The sequence below is a fragment of the Mycteria americana genome, chromosome 4 (genome assembly GCF_035582795.1).
Source record: "Mycteria americana isolate JAX WOST 10 ecotype Jacksonville Zoo and Gardens chromosome 4, USCA_MyAme_1.0, whole genome shotgun sequence".
NCBI lineage: Eukaryota > Metazoa > Chordata > Aves > Ciconiiformes > Ciconiidae > Mycteria > Mycteria americana.
In genome coordinates this window covers 63,303,247-63,320,721 of record NC_134368.1, presented here as the reverse complement: position 1 = coordinate 63,320,721, position 17,475 = coordinate 63,303,247, and the positions used below count along the sequence as shown (strand labels likewise).

The 17,475-nt window shown below is 43.8% G+C and overlaps 1 protein-coding gene across 1 annotated transcript in view; it reads left to right on the top strand.

Moving 5' to 3' along the window:
* ADGRL3 (adhesion G protein-coupled receptor L3) overlaps window positions 1–17,475 on the top strand; it is a 516,043-nt gene that overhangs the window by 484,527 nt on the left and 14,041 nt on the right. The window contains exons 20-22 of the mRNA XM_075500809.1: window positions 4,208–4,376; window positions 7,229–7,354; window positions 10,010–10,106. Coding sequence (XP_075356924.1) covers window positions 4,208–4,376; window positions 7,229–7,354; window positions 10,010–10,106 — 392 coding nt within the window. The remainder of the gene's footprint in view (window positions 1–4,207; window positions 4,377–7,228; window positions 7,355–10,009; window positions 10,107–17,475) is intronic.

Genomic DNA, 17,475 nt, shown 5'->3' with positions numbered 1-17,475 from the left:
ATCTCTGGCACCTATGGTGGCCACTGCAAGGGATCGCAGGTTCAAAAGCTCCAGCCACGGGGGAGAGGAGGCCTGGGAGTTGGCCTGCCCTCCCCGCATGTTGCACATCGCCCACCACGCAGGCAGAGTTAGGCACAGTGCCTGTCCCAGAAGGTCAGGGAGACTCCCCTAGGAAAATGGCTGGAACTAATCTTGTGTCCCCACAGTGGCAGAAGCTCATTTTGAGTGGTCCATCTTGGCTTCTTCTTCACTGCAGCAGGCTGCTTTGCACTCTTGCTTGGCAGAGTCCTTTCTTTGTCCTTCCCCGTGAAATGGGAGTAAATAGGTCAATGCTTTCTGTCACCCAGGGCTTTAGAAGATCCTAATGCCGTTATCTCAAAAAGAAGATCACGCTGCAGTCTGGCTCGTAAGTTGGCAACTTGGGAGTTACACTTATGAAAAAGTAAACGGCAATAAAGAGGTTCCTGTAATACACTACAGCACCGCAGACGGAGAGTGCTGGAGGCACGGTGAAGTTTTGCCACCTGAACGCATGAAAGCCTTCTGTGATGGCTACACTGGAGTTTCAAAACTTGTCTTCTCCAGAGATACCCATGATTTTTAAAAGAGATTTCAAAGTCAATTGACAGTTGCGTGATTGGAGCCAGGAGGGGTAGCTGCAGCTCACAGCTAACGATGCTCGCTTCTGTGCATGAAGCCAGCATCCTCGGTCATGTTTCAGTTCCCTGGGGCAGCAAGCCAGGCTGGCTGGTGTGTACCAGGCGCACCTGATGCCGGTCCGCCTTTGGTTTTGGTGATGGCTGGTGGGAGAAGGGAGGGGGACTAGCAGTAAGCTATAGTCTCTGTGTCGTTATATTTCTAATGTTGGTGTTCTTGTCTTTATGTCTACGCATTCTTTAGCTATGAGGATAACAGACCCTTCATCAAGTAAGAATGACCTGAATGGCTGATAAATTTCATTTATCAGTGTGGTCTCATGAACCAGCTGTCAGATCAATATTGAAAAATCATTAAAGCTTCTGTCATTCGCATTTGAGGCAGAAGAGCAAACTGTGCAGGAAAATGGTCAGGCATACAGCTAACGTGCAGAGTAAATGTGCTGCATATGTATTGCCAACCAATTGTCACTGTATTGGCTTTATATTCTTTGATTGGACATTACATGAATTCAAGGTGAACATTCCCAAGTTAATCCTGTGTAATACAGACTTGTTATACCAATAGCAAAGCTGTGGTCCACTGTGCTCTGTCACTGAGAGTGCTTAAAGGTAATATAAATACAGAAGTAAATTTTCAGAAAGGTGCATGGGTGGTAATCCCCATGATTCCCGTTCTAGTTAATGGGAGCGGTGCAAACAAATCTGTGTTCAGTGCATTGGAGTACCTAATTGTCCCTAATTTTAAATCTCGGATTTTCAATTACACCAAAACATCGATGGCTTTGTTTCTTTATTGCTATAAAATTGCACTATGGAAAAGAAAAACTGTGAAAAAGCAACAGCAAGTCTGTACAAAGAACAAAACAAAAACCACAAGCCACACCAAAAAGAACTGCAAAGAAAGCCAAAAATGCTTAGAAATTACATGCCTTAGGGCATCTGTGCTTTTTCTCCTGCAACCAAAAAGTAATGCGCAGTAGCACGAAATAGAAGCAAATCAACTTTGCAGTAAACTTTCAGTTTGTTCTTCTGGTGAAGAGTCCTTTGTGTTCATTCTTGCAGCATCATTCCCATGTTCTCTTTCATCGCTCGGTTCTTTTTTTTTCTGTGGATACAAGATGGAGCTATTCAAAGTAATCTCCACACCCTCTTTATCTCCACGTCTTGTTTTCTGAAGCACAACACTAACACGTGCAGTTTGCACTGTTGAGAGTCTTCTAACTCACAGATTCCTTTCCATCGCTGAAGGGAGCCTATTTCTACTAAATAACTGTTTCACTCCTGCACACCTCTGCAGCCAAAGGCTCTTTAATTGGGTTCAAGAATTGACTGTGCTTCAGAGCACAATAGTTTTCTCATATTCTGGGAATCGTTTTTAAAAGACTGTGTAAACGCAGGAAGCTTTTAATTGTGGAGGAGAAGAGAAGGGGGAGGAAAAAAAGCGTTTTCCACTTCATTTGTTGTTCTTCTTTTAAGGAAAAAAAATTATTTGTATTTTTTAAATTGGCATGCAATTAAGATGATAATGTGCTCTCACTGATGGTGGAATCTCAGGGAGAAAAATATACCAAGTGGCTAAAGCTGTAAATTTATCTAGTGGCTACCTTTCTGAAGGATTTTGAGAGTGCATTTTCAATTTGCATCGTGCTAAATATTTATTAGCAGGATTGACTGGAAATGCTTCAAAGGAGCTGTTCTGGTCTGCTAGATACATAATAGTGATTTTTAAAGAACTGCCTTAATAAGCAGTTACCTTAGGGAGCTCTTCTGGTCGTGTGGTTAAATAATACATATTTTATAAACTTCTGTGGAAGACTTAATGCTGTATTTTCATTCTAATACCTAAAGAAAAAAACAACAGAAAACATGAATACAACATTGGTGTTCTTCTGTTTGTGACAAGCCCAGCTAAAAGGCAAAGGATTCAAGGCTGCAGCTGCCATGGAGTCTCCACAGTGGAGATTGCCTGTCTGACCTCTGCAGGACTTACTTTTTCCCCTAAGCTGCTGCTGCTTCATGTTTCTTCCCCTTGCACCATGCTCTACTTAGCAGATGGAAGCCAAAATATGCCCAAGCCCTGGCCAAGTTTCTACAAGGCTGAAGTGGCTTAGAAACGTAGGCAGGTCCTTGTCCCTGCAAGCCCTTCTGCAGCACCCCAGACTGCTTTGGGGCGGACAAGGAAGCAGAGGTGCTGGCTGGCTGCAGGCTTGTCTGCTTTGGGGAACTGAAGGGTTAAACAGTGAGGAAGGGGTGCAAAGACTGGGTATCATTGCATTCATTTTTATGATGTTACACCTAATGATACGAGGGGAAGACAGAAGAAAATCAAGGCCTTGAGGGAAAGGGCAAAGGGATGCTCATGGTGCTGCTTGCTACGCACTTCCTGCTGTGCTTCCCAGCTAGAAGTTGACTCCCTTCCCTGTGCAGCAGCAATGCCTTTAAAGCTGTAGGTAATTTAGCATGTGGAAACTAGGGAGATGGCTAGGAGCAGGACCTAGTTCCTATCCTGCTTGTCACACTTCATCTCATGTCCTCTTATTGGAAGATCAGTCTCTGAGAAGTTAATTTAGCAGATGACTAAATGTTATTTAGCAGGGTAACATCGAATACTTCTCCTGCCATCCCAGCAGAGCTTCCAGCTTTCCTGAAAGTGCACTGAAAAAAATAACATGCAGCAGCTGTCCCATGTCCCCAGCTCTGTCTGTCCAAGCAGAAAGTCACCGGGAGAAAGTAAGCAGAAACTGCAGGCTACCCTTATTTGCTTGAACGTTTGGGGCCAAGCAGTGGCTGCAGCCCTACTCCCGCTTCCCTCCCAGGGTGGAGCAAGTGATAATCTTAGTTTTGCAGCCAATGTGAAGAAGGACTGTCCCTCCTTTTCTCCGAGGAGAAGTGTGGCAGCAGCTACTGTTTTAGCAAACATGGTGTGTGAGCGCCTATACGTGTATATATATTTCCCCTCATCGCAGGGTGGAAGAAATGTGAAGCAGCATCACAGAAAGCCTCCTGGTGCAGAGCTGATCTGGCAAGTGGTGAGGGCTTGCCCACCTGCTTGTAGTTGTTTATCTGGCTTACAGGCATATGGGAGACTAGCTAAAATGCAGCAATACATGTGTCTTGGTGTTAAGCGTAAAGAAGCTAATCCAGCTGGCACTCCTGCCCCAGTGAAACCAGTGGACACTAAAAAAGTGACATTCGGAGTTGTTATTTATTTTGGTTGGTTTATTTTCTTTTCCTGCCATTTGCAGAAATAGCATCTACATGTCATTTACATACACACTGCTTTTACATGAAAAAAAAAAGAAACGAAACATAGTGCTTTGATTATGATAAATTTCTATGCTCATAACATTTCCATTTCCGTATATTTCCTCAAGCTTGAAGATTCTTAAACTGCATCCAGCTTGACGACAAAACTCCCTACGACTCATTTTGATATGCTATTTTCTTTTTGCTAAAACCATGGGCAAAGTCTTCCTGCTTGTAGATGTGTGCCTTCTTTTGTAGATGAAAAAACAATCCCTTTCTTTTTTTTTTGTTTCTCTTAACAGGTCCTGGGTTATAGGTGCAATAGCCCTACTCTGCCTATTAGGACTGACCTGGGCGTTTGGACTCATGTATATTAATGAAAGCACAGTCATCATGGCGTATCTCTTCACCATATTCAATTCTCTGCAGGGAATGTTTATATTCATTTTCCATTGTGTCCTCCAGAAAAAGGTAAGACAGATGGTTCCCAGCAGCAAAAGAGGTGGTAACAGGGTGTTTTGTTGCCTAACAACCGCAGCATAACATCATCTGTGTACCCTGAATTCGTCTCACACAGATTTATCTCCATGCACCTAATAAGGGTGGCATTTAGACTGGAAACAGGCAAGATGCAGGGGAATGAGGTGATAACAAAGATATGTGGCAGTGGCATTTCAGCAGCCAGGGCGCTGGCGACAAGCGCATCGGAGGCAAGGGAGAAGGCAGCTGACAGTTTGCAGGGCTTTACGGTAGCGAACCTTTAAAAGGGCTTTGCCTGCTATCGGCCAGATTCTCCTTTCCCATATGCCAGTGTAAGACAGGAGCAACTCCACGAGCATCCAGAGGGTCCTCGCATGGCTGCATGCTTGCAGCAAAATGGAGCTTTACATCCTCATTTGCTGTCCCTGCAGGAAATCACCTCTTTCTATAGTAGCATGTATGGGTTGATGGTATGTAACAGGGGCTGCTTCCTCCGCTTTTTTAAGAACTGAACTGAAGGACTTGTGCTCTGCAGCAGTTCATTAGCCTTTGTATTGCTTGGTCCTAACATGGGCTTTTGGAAATCTTCCTCAAAGCAAGCAGTAAGTAAGTGTTTCTTGGTGGAACTTGAAGTATGCCCCAATTAACATTTGCAAGATAACAGTGGAGTAACTTAGGTAAACTCTGGGGGAAAAAAAATCAAAATAAAAATCTCTATGTGTATATGTAGATCAAACTTACAGCCTCTGACAATTAGTAATAAATATTTTTAAGAACCATTTTATTCTCCACTGAAGTTCAGTAGTGCAGAGCTCTCCAATTCTGTGCATGTCTGCTGATAATTTTTTATGTACATCTTGGTTTCAAAGGGCAGTTTCTTTATCCAATAGAAACATAGGGAAGAGTTTATACATGGATACATCTGGGTCCCAGTTTCTCAGTGTAACCAGTGGCTTTTGGTGAAATGGCTTATTGGCCTAAGTCAGGCCCATGTTGAGGTCTGTTCTCCATCTGAGAGCCCTGGGCTTGCTCCTGTGTTACCCACATTTTCCTTTACAGAGAAGAGAGATCTGACCTATGAAAACATAAGCAAAATTCATTGTAGCAAGTGAGCTCTGCGAGTGATGCCTCTGGAAGGATCTGCAGAGTTGTGCAAAAATGTCATTCTTGAAACCAAAGGAAGACTTTTGGGATTCAGAGTTTTGTCCTTGTCATTTCATCTCAAATTTGTGCATCTTAAAAAGCTTAAAAGCTTTATGTAGATGCAACTGCCCGCCAATGATCTCAAAACTTTCAGCAAGAAAGTTTCCTGGCAAGATGACAATAAGAATGTAGGAAGCATCACCATCGCTAATGAAACCTGCAGGTACCTCTTTGACGAGGAGTTTGAATTTGTGCACCGTTCTCACTGGTCCATACTCTCACCTCCAATGCACCTTGCAAAGGGTCAGTCCCTAACCCAGCATCCCAGCGTGGTACTGCAGCCTCCTTGGCTACTGAGGTGCTCACTCGGCATGGAAGAACCATTCTCTTTTCTGTCTCAAGCCAGTCTACACCCTTAAACCATCACTGATGACTGTGGGATCACTCGTGATTTATTGCTGCATAGAAGAAAGGAGAATGCAGCTGGTACCTTGCTGTGGGGTGGATGCATCTCTGACCCAAGAGCTGAGGGAGGAGTTATTTGAGAGCAGAAAAAACAAACCAAAAAATCCTTTCTTTTCCTATCTATCATGGACTAGAAAATCAGCAAAAAGCTGCAGAGAAGCAAGCAGTGGGTGGCTAATTAAAGCAATTGAATTATTTTCTCTCAGCAAAGGATTGATTAGGCACTCGAGCATATTGGGCACTCGTGGTATTGTGTTTGTCTTAAGTGCTTAAGGAAGAGCCTAATGAAAAAGCTTTAATTTGTTATTTAAACAGTTGTTTCACAGAGTTTTGAAATGCTCATAGATAGTCTGGCAAAATTTCACAGCTAACCATGTGCTCCAAGGAACCTCAACTGGTGTTTTGGACATGCATGGGCTTTTTTGCGCTGTTTTTCATCAGTGGCCAACGTGACCTGCTTTTGGCTTTTCAGTACAGTCTGCTCATTTTCAGTCTTGTCCCATCTGGTTTCTGGATATTGCTGCCCATAAAAAATCACACCTGAAGCTAGCCAAAGCTTAGATCCTGCCCTGGCACAAGTCAGCGTAGTTCCCCTGAAGCAAAGGAGGTGGCATGGCTTCACTACAGGCAAGGAGTTGGCCCAGTTTGACTGCGATGCCCATTTAAAACGTGACTGGCTTGCACAGTGCTGTGAGAAAGCAGGCTCCAACCACCCCTGTGCACTGGGAATATAATCTCTAGGGCTGGTGGCTCTACAGTTTCCTCGAGTTTCAATTTGACTGCAAGAAATAATTAAAAAAAAAATCAATAGCTCTTATATGTTTCTTTTGGAATTTTTCTTCTTAGTCCCCTGCCAGAAGCAATAACTTTTAGTACCTTGATGAGCCAATATGCTAGTTTATATCAAATCTATGAGGATATTAATTTTCAGTCATAAATAGTGTATCTGTAGTTTCTCCCATGCTCCTTTGATGTGCCTCAGAGGAAGCTACAACCGATTGGTGTCAACGAGCAGCTTTGCTGCATAAAAGCAGTCCCATACGCCATCATAAACAGTGAGCTCATATATCAAGAGCATCCAGCTGCAAGGTGTAATAGGCTTCTTCCCCGCATACTGCAACAGCTATTGTTTTAATGAACCACTGAGGAAAAATCAGGGGCCGTGTTGAGAATTGGAAAGAGGTGGGTTGGAGGAGGAGCTGCCCACTAACCACCATTGCTCTTTCCTTGGCTAGGTACGTAAAGAGTATGGAAAATGCCTGCGCACACATTGCTGTAGTGGGAAAAGTACAGAGAGCTCTATCGGCTCAGGAAAAACTTCGGGGTCACGGACACCTGGAAGATATTCCACAGGCTCACAGGTAACCTGTGCTTCTTATCTATGCCCCAATGCTTTGCACCACCGCGCTGGTACCCTTCACATCTATGCTGGGAGGAAAGCTCCTCTCAATACCAACGGAGCTGCCTTAGAGCTCTCCCCAGTGCACCCGCAAAGATTTCCCTCCCTCCTGGACCTGAATTCAACACAATGGCTTCCCTTGGGATGTGATGGCAATTAGTGCTTCCCCAAGAACCTTCTAAATATTTATGATGAGAATAAGAAGTCCACATTTGCCTCCAGAGGCAGGTGGGGGGTCATCACCTGAGCTGTCCTGCCCACTCTCCATGGGAATCAGGAGCTGGGAACATTTTGTCAGTTATGCTACATCCCAGTACATCCTTTAGTCACGAGCTGAAGGTTGTTTTCACCTCTATTGCCACGAACAGGAATGATGCTATAACAACCAAGTATTTTTCTTGCTAAAAAAAGAGTACAAGAGTCTTGCAATAGCCTTCACAGTGAAAGGGCTTGCTTTCTGGCATTTGGTGGTTTGATCAATTCCTTGTCTCATTCAATTTGACTTAGTTTATAGACCTCTTAGGAGAATCCATTGGGGTCAGATTATTTTACGAAGTTACTGGATTTGTTATGCTTTGGTCACTTCAAAATTCAGGTTTTGTGTAGTTTGTGCACTTAGTAATTTTGAAACTAACTTGTACATACAGATGCAGATTTATGGGCAAACAGTTCATATAAAATGAAGAAGCTTACTTCTTAATCAATAGAAACCAAACACAAATTTATTCAGTATTACTAATGGAAGTAATTATACATGACAGTTCCACTATTAAATTATGAAAGACATGCAGCAAGTAAGAGTTTATAACCTCCCAGGAAAACCTAATTTGCGATTTATGTTTTGGAGCAAATTATTATTTATTTTCAGCGATTTCCAAGATGTCATCCAAGAGCTCCACTTTGGCATTTACATAGGTCTGGATGTTATGCAGGGCAAATAACAGCAATAGAATATGGAGCCTCTCTCCAGTAGGCCATCAAATCCCACAATAATCAATAATGTCCAAAACTCACTATATCTAGCAACATTTAGGTGGCTGATTTGAAAGCCTTTGGTTTTACATAACTTAGCTACTGCGTAGGTGCCCTCCTCTCCAAGAAGAGTTGGCTTTAATGGGCCCTCCCTCTTGGCAGTCTCAGCACAAGAAAACAAGCCCTTTTGAGGGTGAACTGAGTCTCCTGGCAGCAGTCCCCTCATGGCAGGTGAGGTCTGAGGGACCAAGGAAGATTATTTTGCCTGCAGAACTTTTCCTTGGAAGGATGGAAGTGTCTGAGACCTATCATAGGCAGGAGAAACCTCACACGGGTGATGGAGAGCGGATGGAGATCAGTCTGAGTTGTTGAAAGCATCTGACTCTTAACTTTTGAATAGAGAAGTCCATGAGGAGGAAAACTCCTAAGATCCTTTTTTTTCTCTGAAAAGCACTTAGGAAACAGAATAATTAATCCACAATGTTTCGTGTCAGAGAAATACAATAGATTAAATGTCCAGGTGAAAAATAATTGCTGTAAAAGTGCATGGGCCTCGTGTCACATTGTACTTCCATTTATAGAGGGCTAATGCCTCATTAGGAGGTGCCATTACTACAGAGTTAATGAGTAGGCTAGGAGGCACTTTTCAGCTGTGACCACATGAGTAAGCCCTGGAAGATCTTGCATGGCCAAGATCCCACTACGGGAAGCACAGGATTTTTAGCAATTAGAAAAACATGGTCTGTCACAGTGGGAACCAACCTTCCCCATCCCCCAGACCGCCTAGCACCACTTTTATGCAGCCACGGGACACGTCCATCATACTCTGAGAGGTGAGGTGAGGGAGAGTTTCCCCTGGACACCTGGGTTCCCCAGTCATGTTCACACAGGGATTGTGGTTGAACTGCTCACAAGATGCATATAGGCTGATTTTTTTTATCTTTTGCAAGGTCTAGTTGGGGAGGAGCGAGATAGTGGTATAAAAGCCACAGAGGCAGATACTCCACAGCATATTTGAGAAACAAAACAGAAGGCCAACATATTTGGGATGCTGTTTCCCCAGCAGCAGAAGCTATACCACAGATGGCAAAACCATCACAGATTTTTCAGTAGGGGAACAGAAGTCATTCATTTGTGGGGGATTTTTTTTCCCCCGATCTTCCCCAAGATGGATAGTAGCTATAGAAAATATCCATTCATTCAGGGACACCAAGACACAGATCAAGTCTTCTGTTACACTTCACAAAAAATAAGACACAAGCTATCTGAGATAGTACGGGAAGCATGTGTGCTTCTGTATGTAAGTTATTTTTCAGTTATTTGGTGCTATATTGGTAAATCTGTAGTTCGCATGGGTCTGGGTTTCTGTCGTATATGATTTCTGTTGCTTTTTTTAATTAAGATGTAAGCAATCCAATTATGCCCTTCTTCTTTGAGATAGGCGTTTGTGTTATGAAGTTAGGCAGGCAGGGTCTGGCATGCACGAGGCGGGCTATAGCAAAACAGCAACCGCGTGCTTACAGCTGGCTAGAAACAAGTCTTATCCTGAGCTAGACATGCCAATAGCCATCTTTAATGAGGCAGAAAGAAACCTATGTGCAGCTGCTAAAAATTCATTACCTGCTGTGGTTCAATCCCTCTTCAGAGCCGGATTCGTAGGATGTGGAATGACACAGTTCGAAAGCAGTCCGAGTCTTCCTTTATTACTGGAGATATAAACAGTTCAGCTTCACTCAACAGAGGTAATTATAAACTATTTTTCATATCTCTAACTCTTGTGATGGCTTTAAGGAGTCTGAAATGTGTTGCCCCTTTACCTCCCTCCCCCTTCCTCCTCACCTTGAACAGCACTGGACCCTATTCTCCTACATAAGAAATGTTACAGTGATAACTGGGAGGATGTTTTGTGGTGGTTGTTGCCTTTTTTTTCCTTTTCTTTCTTTATTTTTACACATGCATTTTCAAGAAATGTCATTTCTGGAAGGGAGTTAGGAAAAGCAAAAAAGATAAATGAAATGAAGTTGAAAAGAAATCTCCCCTTTCCCTCAGCAAACTGCTAGTGCCAGAAGCTGCTGAGGTGTCAGGCCTCATTGCTGACAGTGAAAATGGGCCATTACAGCACTGTACAGCCTGTGTTAAGCATCACAGGAGTCCTGATTGTCCTGTGTATGTAGCAATACTGTCATCTTTACAGAAGCTAAAATGAACAGCGGAGCATAGACATAAGAAAAAACTGCTTGGAACAAAATTGTCTGCATGGATGTTAATATACCTAGTTTGAAGAACTGACTGATGTGAACTTTATAGACATCTGCGGAAGGGCTATCAGAAACGTATATGCCAAACAAAATGTGGTGCCTGGCACAGGAGAAAATCCTAACAGCTTTTTTAAAAAAAAGTCTTTTTCAGGGAGTTGCAGGAAAATGACAGTAAGGGAATACCAGAAAAAGAGCCTCAGAGATTGGTTTCTTTCTCCTCCAGTACAATTGCTTTATGGTTGCCTTGAGCAACCAGATGCCAAATTCTGTTTTGTGTATCTGCCCAGTTGATGCTGGAATTAAGGGGGGGGTAGAATTGGGGTTACTGGGCCCAGCTGTTCTCTCATGATGGTGAAAATCAGAAGTATTTCCAGTTCTGATGGTTGGACTGCAAAGTTCAACTGAGAATTGAGTTGGGACTTTGGTTTTTATTCAGTCTTTATTCACCCAGAATTCCCACTGATTTTCGAGTGAGTTTTGCCTGAGGATAGGCTTGAAGGATTTTGACTGTGCTGTTAAGTAATATTGACTACTGAGTGCTGGGGAACTAGAGGTATACGATTCAGTTCTCTGAACGTTATAGATATCACGCAAATCAGTGCAAAGGGGAAGGCAGTATAGTTAACATGGAGATGTACTTTTCTCCCTCAACCCACTCTGGTGGGTTTTGTGCCAGGATATTTTCACTTTGCGCTCAAGATTCATTGATAAAGACAGCTATAAGATGCCGTTACTGCAAATGCCTGATTTATCCACGTGTTGCCCTTGCATCTCTCTCTGTCTTTGCATCAAAGACTGGAGAGCTACAGCCAGGCTTCTCTGGGGCTAATTTAGACGCGGATCGGTTGTTGCACAAAGGTTACAGCAAGAACCACTGTTTCCCTTGGCCATCCATCGCTCCGTCTCAGCAGCATACCAAAATGTGTTATGCATGAAATGTTCACTCCTTTAGTTAACGCAGAAGTTAACTTGCTCTCTGATGCAGCTGTGGCTACAAAGGGAAATGCTTTAGCAAACAGGGTCTTCTGGGCTTGTCAGCAGAAGAAAGGTATCTCTCCTTTTTCAGTTTAGGCTCTTTTTTCCATGCAAAGAAGGGCGTATGACCATAAATTGGGAAAGCTGTGAAGAGGTTTCAAGTGGGCAATCTTCATCCCAGTGTGGCGAGAGCCTGTTACTAGATGTGCCTGTGATTTAAAGGTCAGTTGGGAAATGAACTGCCGGGGGAGGCATCTTCAAAGCAGATTTCATCCAGCTATTTTCCTTGTGTAACATCGGATGAGATGAATCACCCAAAGGGCCTGAATCTCTCCACTGACTACAGAAGCAGCTTGATAACTGTCTTGGAAGGGAAGCCTTTTAGGTGGGACACTTAAGTGACTTTAAAAAGTTGTACTATTATACAGGGGCATCCTCCCTCTTTCATGCAGGCAGGCACAATACTTGTTGTTAGGTTTTTTTCTTTTCTGCTAGACAGAAGTATCTGCAAAATGGAGGTTAAAACATTTCTTTGGGAGTTAGCATCTCCAAAGCAGCAGGTGGTCAGTTCTGCTAGGAAAATACACCTGACATCAACAGTAATCCCAACTGCATGAGGCCCCAGATATTTCACACTTTATCCTGTTTATTCCAGCTGAAAGTATGCTTTTTGGTATGTGGGCTAAGGCCAGTTTTTAAAAAGAGCTAGAGATTAAAATCAATTAACAGCATTACTGTTATTCCAGTTCTGCTGTACTTGTCCTTTGGTAATCTAATCATGGACCTGTGCTGTACCCGCGAATGGAGCCAGCAAGGGAAATTGGGATGTCTCTCAGCACAGTGCTGATGGCAAGAAGAGCAGATTGCAGGGGACCGCTGTAAGCATGAGCACTGTTGGGCTCTGATGGTACAGCACGGGCCCGAGCTTTGGGTACATCCAAGTGGCCACCTCAGGAGCACGAGGGACAGGTCTGTTTGCACCTTCGGAGCATTACTGTCAAAAAGCATTTGGATAGCTCAGACAGCTTTGCAACCAAGCAGTCATAGCATGAAACAGCAGTGCGACTCCAGCCTATTTTTATCCATGTCTTAGGTGAGAGGTAATACAGTAATTACTGTCTCTCTTTGGATATGAGACAAATGGGAGAGAAAAAAATCATCATGAACTATATAGTACTTTGTTACCCTTCAGGTTTTCAAGTTGGAAGTTGCGGGGGGGTGATATTTTTTTTTTCCAGAGGAAAAATGGAAGTTATCTGTTAAAGAAAGGAGTGTTCCTTGTTTTGGTGAGTCTTGAGAACAGCAGAGGCAAAGAAGAGTTTGTCACTGGTATGAGGCAGTGCTTTGTTATAGGAAAATGCACTGATGGAGCTATGTATATCAATTCAAGTTATCAGATAAGGAGAACTATATCTTCATTCGTGGCAAACGCTTACTGTATCTTAATGGTTTTTCTCTCTTTGGGGAAATAAATGGGCTAAGGGTAAAGCCACCAGATTTCTCTGAAAATAGAAACTACTTCAGAAGTCTGTTGTGTTGGGTCAAGTGCTGTACTCCTGGTGTAATGCTCTGAGTCTTGGCTTACAAACTAGACAGCAAGTTTAATAGTCTTGCTATACAAACAGGAGTATGTACACCTCTTGTCTTTTGGCTATATGCTTTATGTCCCTTCACCCCCAAAGCACTGCATACCATTCCCCCCACCCTTATCCACAGAGGTCTCCTGGAGGGATTTCTTTGTGGTCTACATTGCTGCTCCACTTGTCTGAAGGACAAGAAACATCAGGGAGCTGTAAGAGCAGAGCTGTTTCATGAGGGAGAAGAGCTGGGAGCTGAGGGGGAGTCAAGTACAAGCCATGCCCTCCCTGACGGGGCATGGTCCCACAGGGGCTTAAGCCCAGCAGGCAGAGCTGGGTGCTGGTAGCAGGGGCCATCCACAGCCCTGGACAAGGTGAGGGGATGAACCAGCTCCAGGGTCCAGCCCAGAGCAGCAGGAGATGTTGGCAGAGACAGGGCTGGAAACTGGGCTACAACCCAGGTCCAAGGTCCAGCCAGGAGACAGACACAAGGCAAGGACTGAGTGCCCAGGGCAGGGGGTGCGGGTCCCCTGTGGGTCTCATTGGGACCACTAAGGCCTATCTGGGTCATCAGGACCCTGACAGCTGGTGCAGGATTGGAGCCCAGGACCTCTGGCAGCTCTTACTGCAGGGTGATGAGTCTTAAATATGAATTCATCCTTGTGGCCCTAAGGGTCCGTTCATGAGGTAGCATGCCTTTGCCAGCAAACCCCATCAAACAGTCATCACAAAGCCCTAAGATCCCCAGTATTGGCACACCAGATATTATTCCTGGCTAGGAAAGCCATATTCACTCCCTGTTTGTTCCCATGCAAATGGGCTGAAATGGGAAATAGAAATGAGGGTATCATTTGTCCCTGCCCCTCGCTTTTTCTTCCCAAATGTCTAAGTGTTGTTCTTCCCAAATGCCTAAGTGTTGTTGCATGTCTCAGCTCCTAAGTAGTGTTCCAGAATAAATACTTGATTCCCCTTTGCTTTATTATTTCTCCCCTGTGTTTTTATATCAGCCACAAAGACTTAATCTGAAACGTACACAGGAAAAAGGGAAATTATTGCTACTGTTTTCAGAGATAATCAGTTTAATGTCAAATTCATGTGGATTTCTTCATAATGAACAGAACAAATTGAGCTCAAATTCAAACTGTGGGAATCTGAGTCAGAGAGGAAAATTAAAATGAAGAACATTAATATCCTGATTTCTAACCCAACCGAGACCTGATTGTTTCCTAAATGAAATCTCCCATCAAATTCCTCCCACCCACCCAAAAAATATAATTAAGCTGTGATTTCCAGGCTGAAATCGTATCTGTGCTGTTAACTCAGCAGGGATGACTGTGTGTGTTGCAGGGAGGGTGGGTGAAGTTTTAAATTATCTTCAGGTGGCCGTATTATCCTGCATTTTTAGGAAGCAGTTATTTAGAAAACACAGTAGAAGGTGAAATTCTTCCTTTGGTAGGAGACTGTCACTCCAGAAGACAGGAGCTGCAGGTTAGGACTGCAGTGAGTCAGGTTTGGGTCACTCTCCCCAAATCTTCTATTTCTGCTCAGAGACGGGGGCTGCCGGATGAGTCTCAGTGTTGCAAGATGAAGATGCTTCAGTTTAGCTGTCTGCAGGGGTGGTGGGTGTCATGGTCTGGACATAACTTGGCAATTCAGCAGTGAAAACAGCGTAGAGTCTGGTGTGATTAAAAGGAGAGACAAGCAGAGGAGGAGGAAAAAAGAAAGAAAAGGAAAGTGCAAAATGGAAAAAGGAAAATCAAGTCAAGATTCCCCCAGGGATCTCAAACCCTATCCCTGGTACACTTCAAAGAGCAATTGCTGCTCATCGTAGCCCATTTGCGACGCTGACCCTTTGCTGCCAGTGCCTAGATAAAGCATAGAGCGGGTGGAAATTTGGGCCATGGAAGCACTACTGTTGTCATGCGTCAGTCTTTCACAAGATGCTTGTTCACTCCTTGATGGATTGATGTGACCGGCGTGACAGCCAGATTTCTGCTGAATTTATGTTGCATATAAAACAAATAGCAAGCAGCCAAGCTCTGGGAGAGGTGGAAACGCCTCTACTCATCTTAATAGGGTATTCAGAGGGCGCCATCAACTGATCTATCACAGTCTGTCTAAATGCTTCTTACCTGCTCTGAGTAACACCTATGGCTCTTCTTGTGGCTTAAAGATATTAAACAATAAATACTTTCTCTGTTTTCTTTCCATTTTGTTTTCTTTTTACAGTTGGCAGCAAACAGTGCCCCAGTTTCTCTGGTGAAATCAGTCAGTTTTCATGTCATGTCTTTCAGAGAGGTGGTTTTATGGTGTGGGGATTTTTTAATTTTAAATTAGCAGGTTGTGGCTTTATGAACACACAGTTGGCAGGCGGAATTAGTGATGACCACTGCAATTTTTAAACACATTTTCAAGTTTGTCAGATCACTTTTCTTTTATTCTTGTTCCTGTTGTGGTACTGAGGTAGGCAGGTTCAGCACAGTGGACTTCCAGGTTGTCCAAGGTGCCTGCGGTTGCTTTCCTTGTTCATGAATGGATCTGCAGACGCCTAGAGGGAACTCACTGAAATATTCCTGGGTATAAAAGTACTTTGCATTCTTTTTTTCTGAGCACCAAACAATTCAAAAATAATTGGACTAAAGAAAAGTGTCCTTGCAGACACTTTGCTCTGGTGCATCACTGTGCAACTGTGGTGTGGAGCAAGACGCGCATCTGTTTAAATCTGAGCTCCCCTCAGTGATCGTTCAGAGACCATCATCTGCCAATGTGGAAATCTCATTTCTTCATCATCATTGCTTTAAATCTAAGACACAGTACTTTTCCCCAGAACCTATCCTTTTTGCAGAGTGCTGAGAGGTGTCGGTGCTTACTGTCCTTGCTCACCATTGCTGAGTCAGCAGGGGCAAGGTGCTGCATGAACCTGAGGGATGCAGCGATCCTTCCCCTCGAGTATCTTCCTTCTCACTGGCTAGCAAAGCCCTCAGTCCTGGGAAATTTAGTCTTTGTTTTGAGGGATTCATCAGTCCTGGAGCCTGGAGGCATCTGGTTTACCCACAAACAAAAATAGCAATGCCACTCTCCTCCTGCCTCTGGAGTATGATTAGAAGTTCAGTTTCTACTCCTTTTCGGTCCAGGCTGCCGCTTGAGAAGGGGGTAATGGTTTTTGGAAGTAAGTGTGCCTTGGCTGTTTGGTGGAAATCAAGGGGCGAGAAGCAGGATGAGAGTCCCTGGCGGCATCTCTCTGCTAATCCAGAGCGAGCCTGCAGGCTGTTTTCTAGCATCTCATCCAGCCACAGTTTCTCAAGCACTGTGGCTTCTGCTCTTCACTGGCAAGACTGATGTTGAAGAGTGCTTGCTGTTGCAGCACCACAGATGCTTGTAGCAGTGCTCACAACACCGGGGAGAGCCTGCAACAGAAATAGCATGGTCAATTTATATCAGGACTTTGAAATTTCCATTTTATCCACTGTAGGAGGCTGTTCCTTTACCTCCCCGTCTCACCACCACTGGTGTTTTCCTGATGAAGCTCTTTGGTTTCATCGCCCGTGCCCTTCTGCTTCTTCTGTTCCCTCTTGTAACCCTTACAGACTACACACATCCTCCCCTGACCACATGGATACCCCTGCCTGGGGCCCATCACCCAGATGGAGGGCATATTTGGAGGAAGTAGTCTACATGCATTTGCACCGAATCAGCCAGGAGAGATTGCTGTTTGCAAGCCATAAATCTCTGCAACCCTGTTAAGTGACTGTTGTTGGTTTGGCTAAATGTCAGCATCTGTCCTCAAAATGACCCATCCTGATAATCACATACAAAGTAGAGAGAAATTCCAGGTAGATGACAGCAGAGGAGTATTTTCTGTTTGTAAGGGAAACTCAGCATCCTTTTGGACTAGCAAATTGCCTCTGCTGTTTTTTTCTTTTTTCCTTTTTTTTTTTCAATCAGCCATACATTTTATGCCAGGAAAATTATGATCTTCTGCATCGAGGATCAAAACTTAGGGAATTTAACTCCTATTTCTGCCTACGTGCAAAATGAATCCCACTGTCGATTGTCTTCTGGTTTATTTTGCCTCTCTGCTGCCTGGGACTGAGTTAGCTGAGATTTGTTGCAGTGATTTCAGTGAGTGACGTGACATTCTTCCTTTGGGAGATATTATGAACTGGCTTTGATTTTAGGATTGACAGCCATATAATTGGAAGTTCAGTCATTAGGTGGATCAGATTTAAAGAGGAAAAGTAAGGGCAAGGCAATTTCTGAAATCAGAGCAGGCTTTGGGGAGTATTAGATCCAGCAGAGTA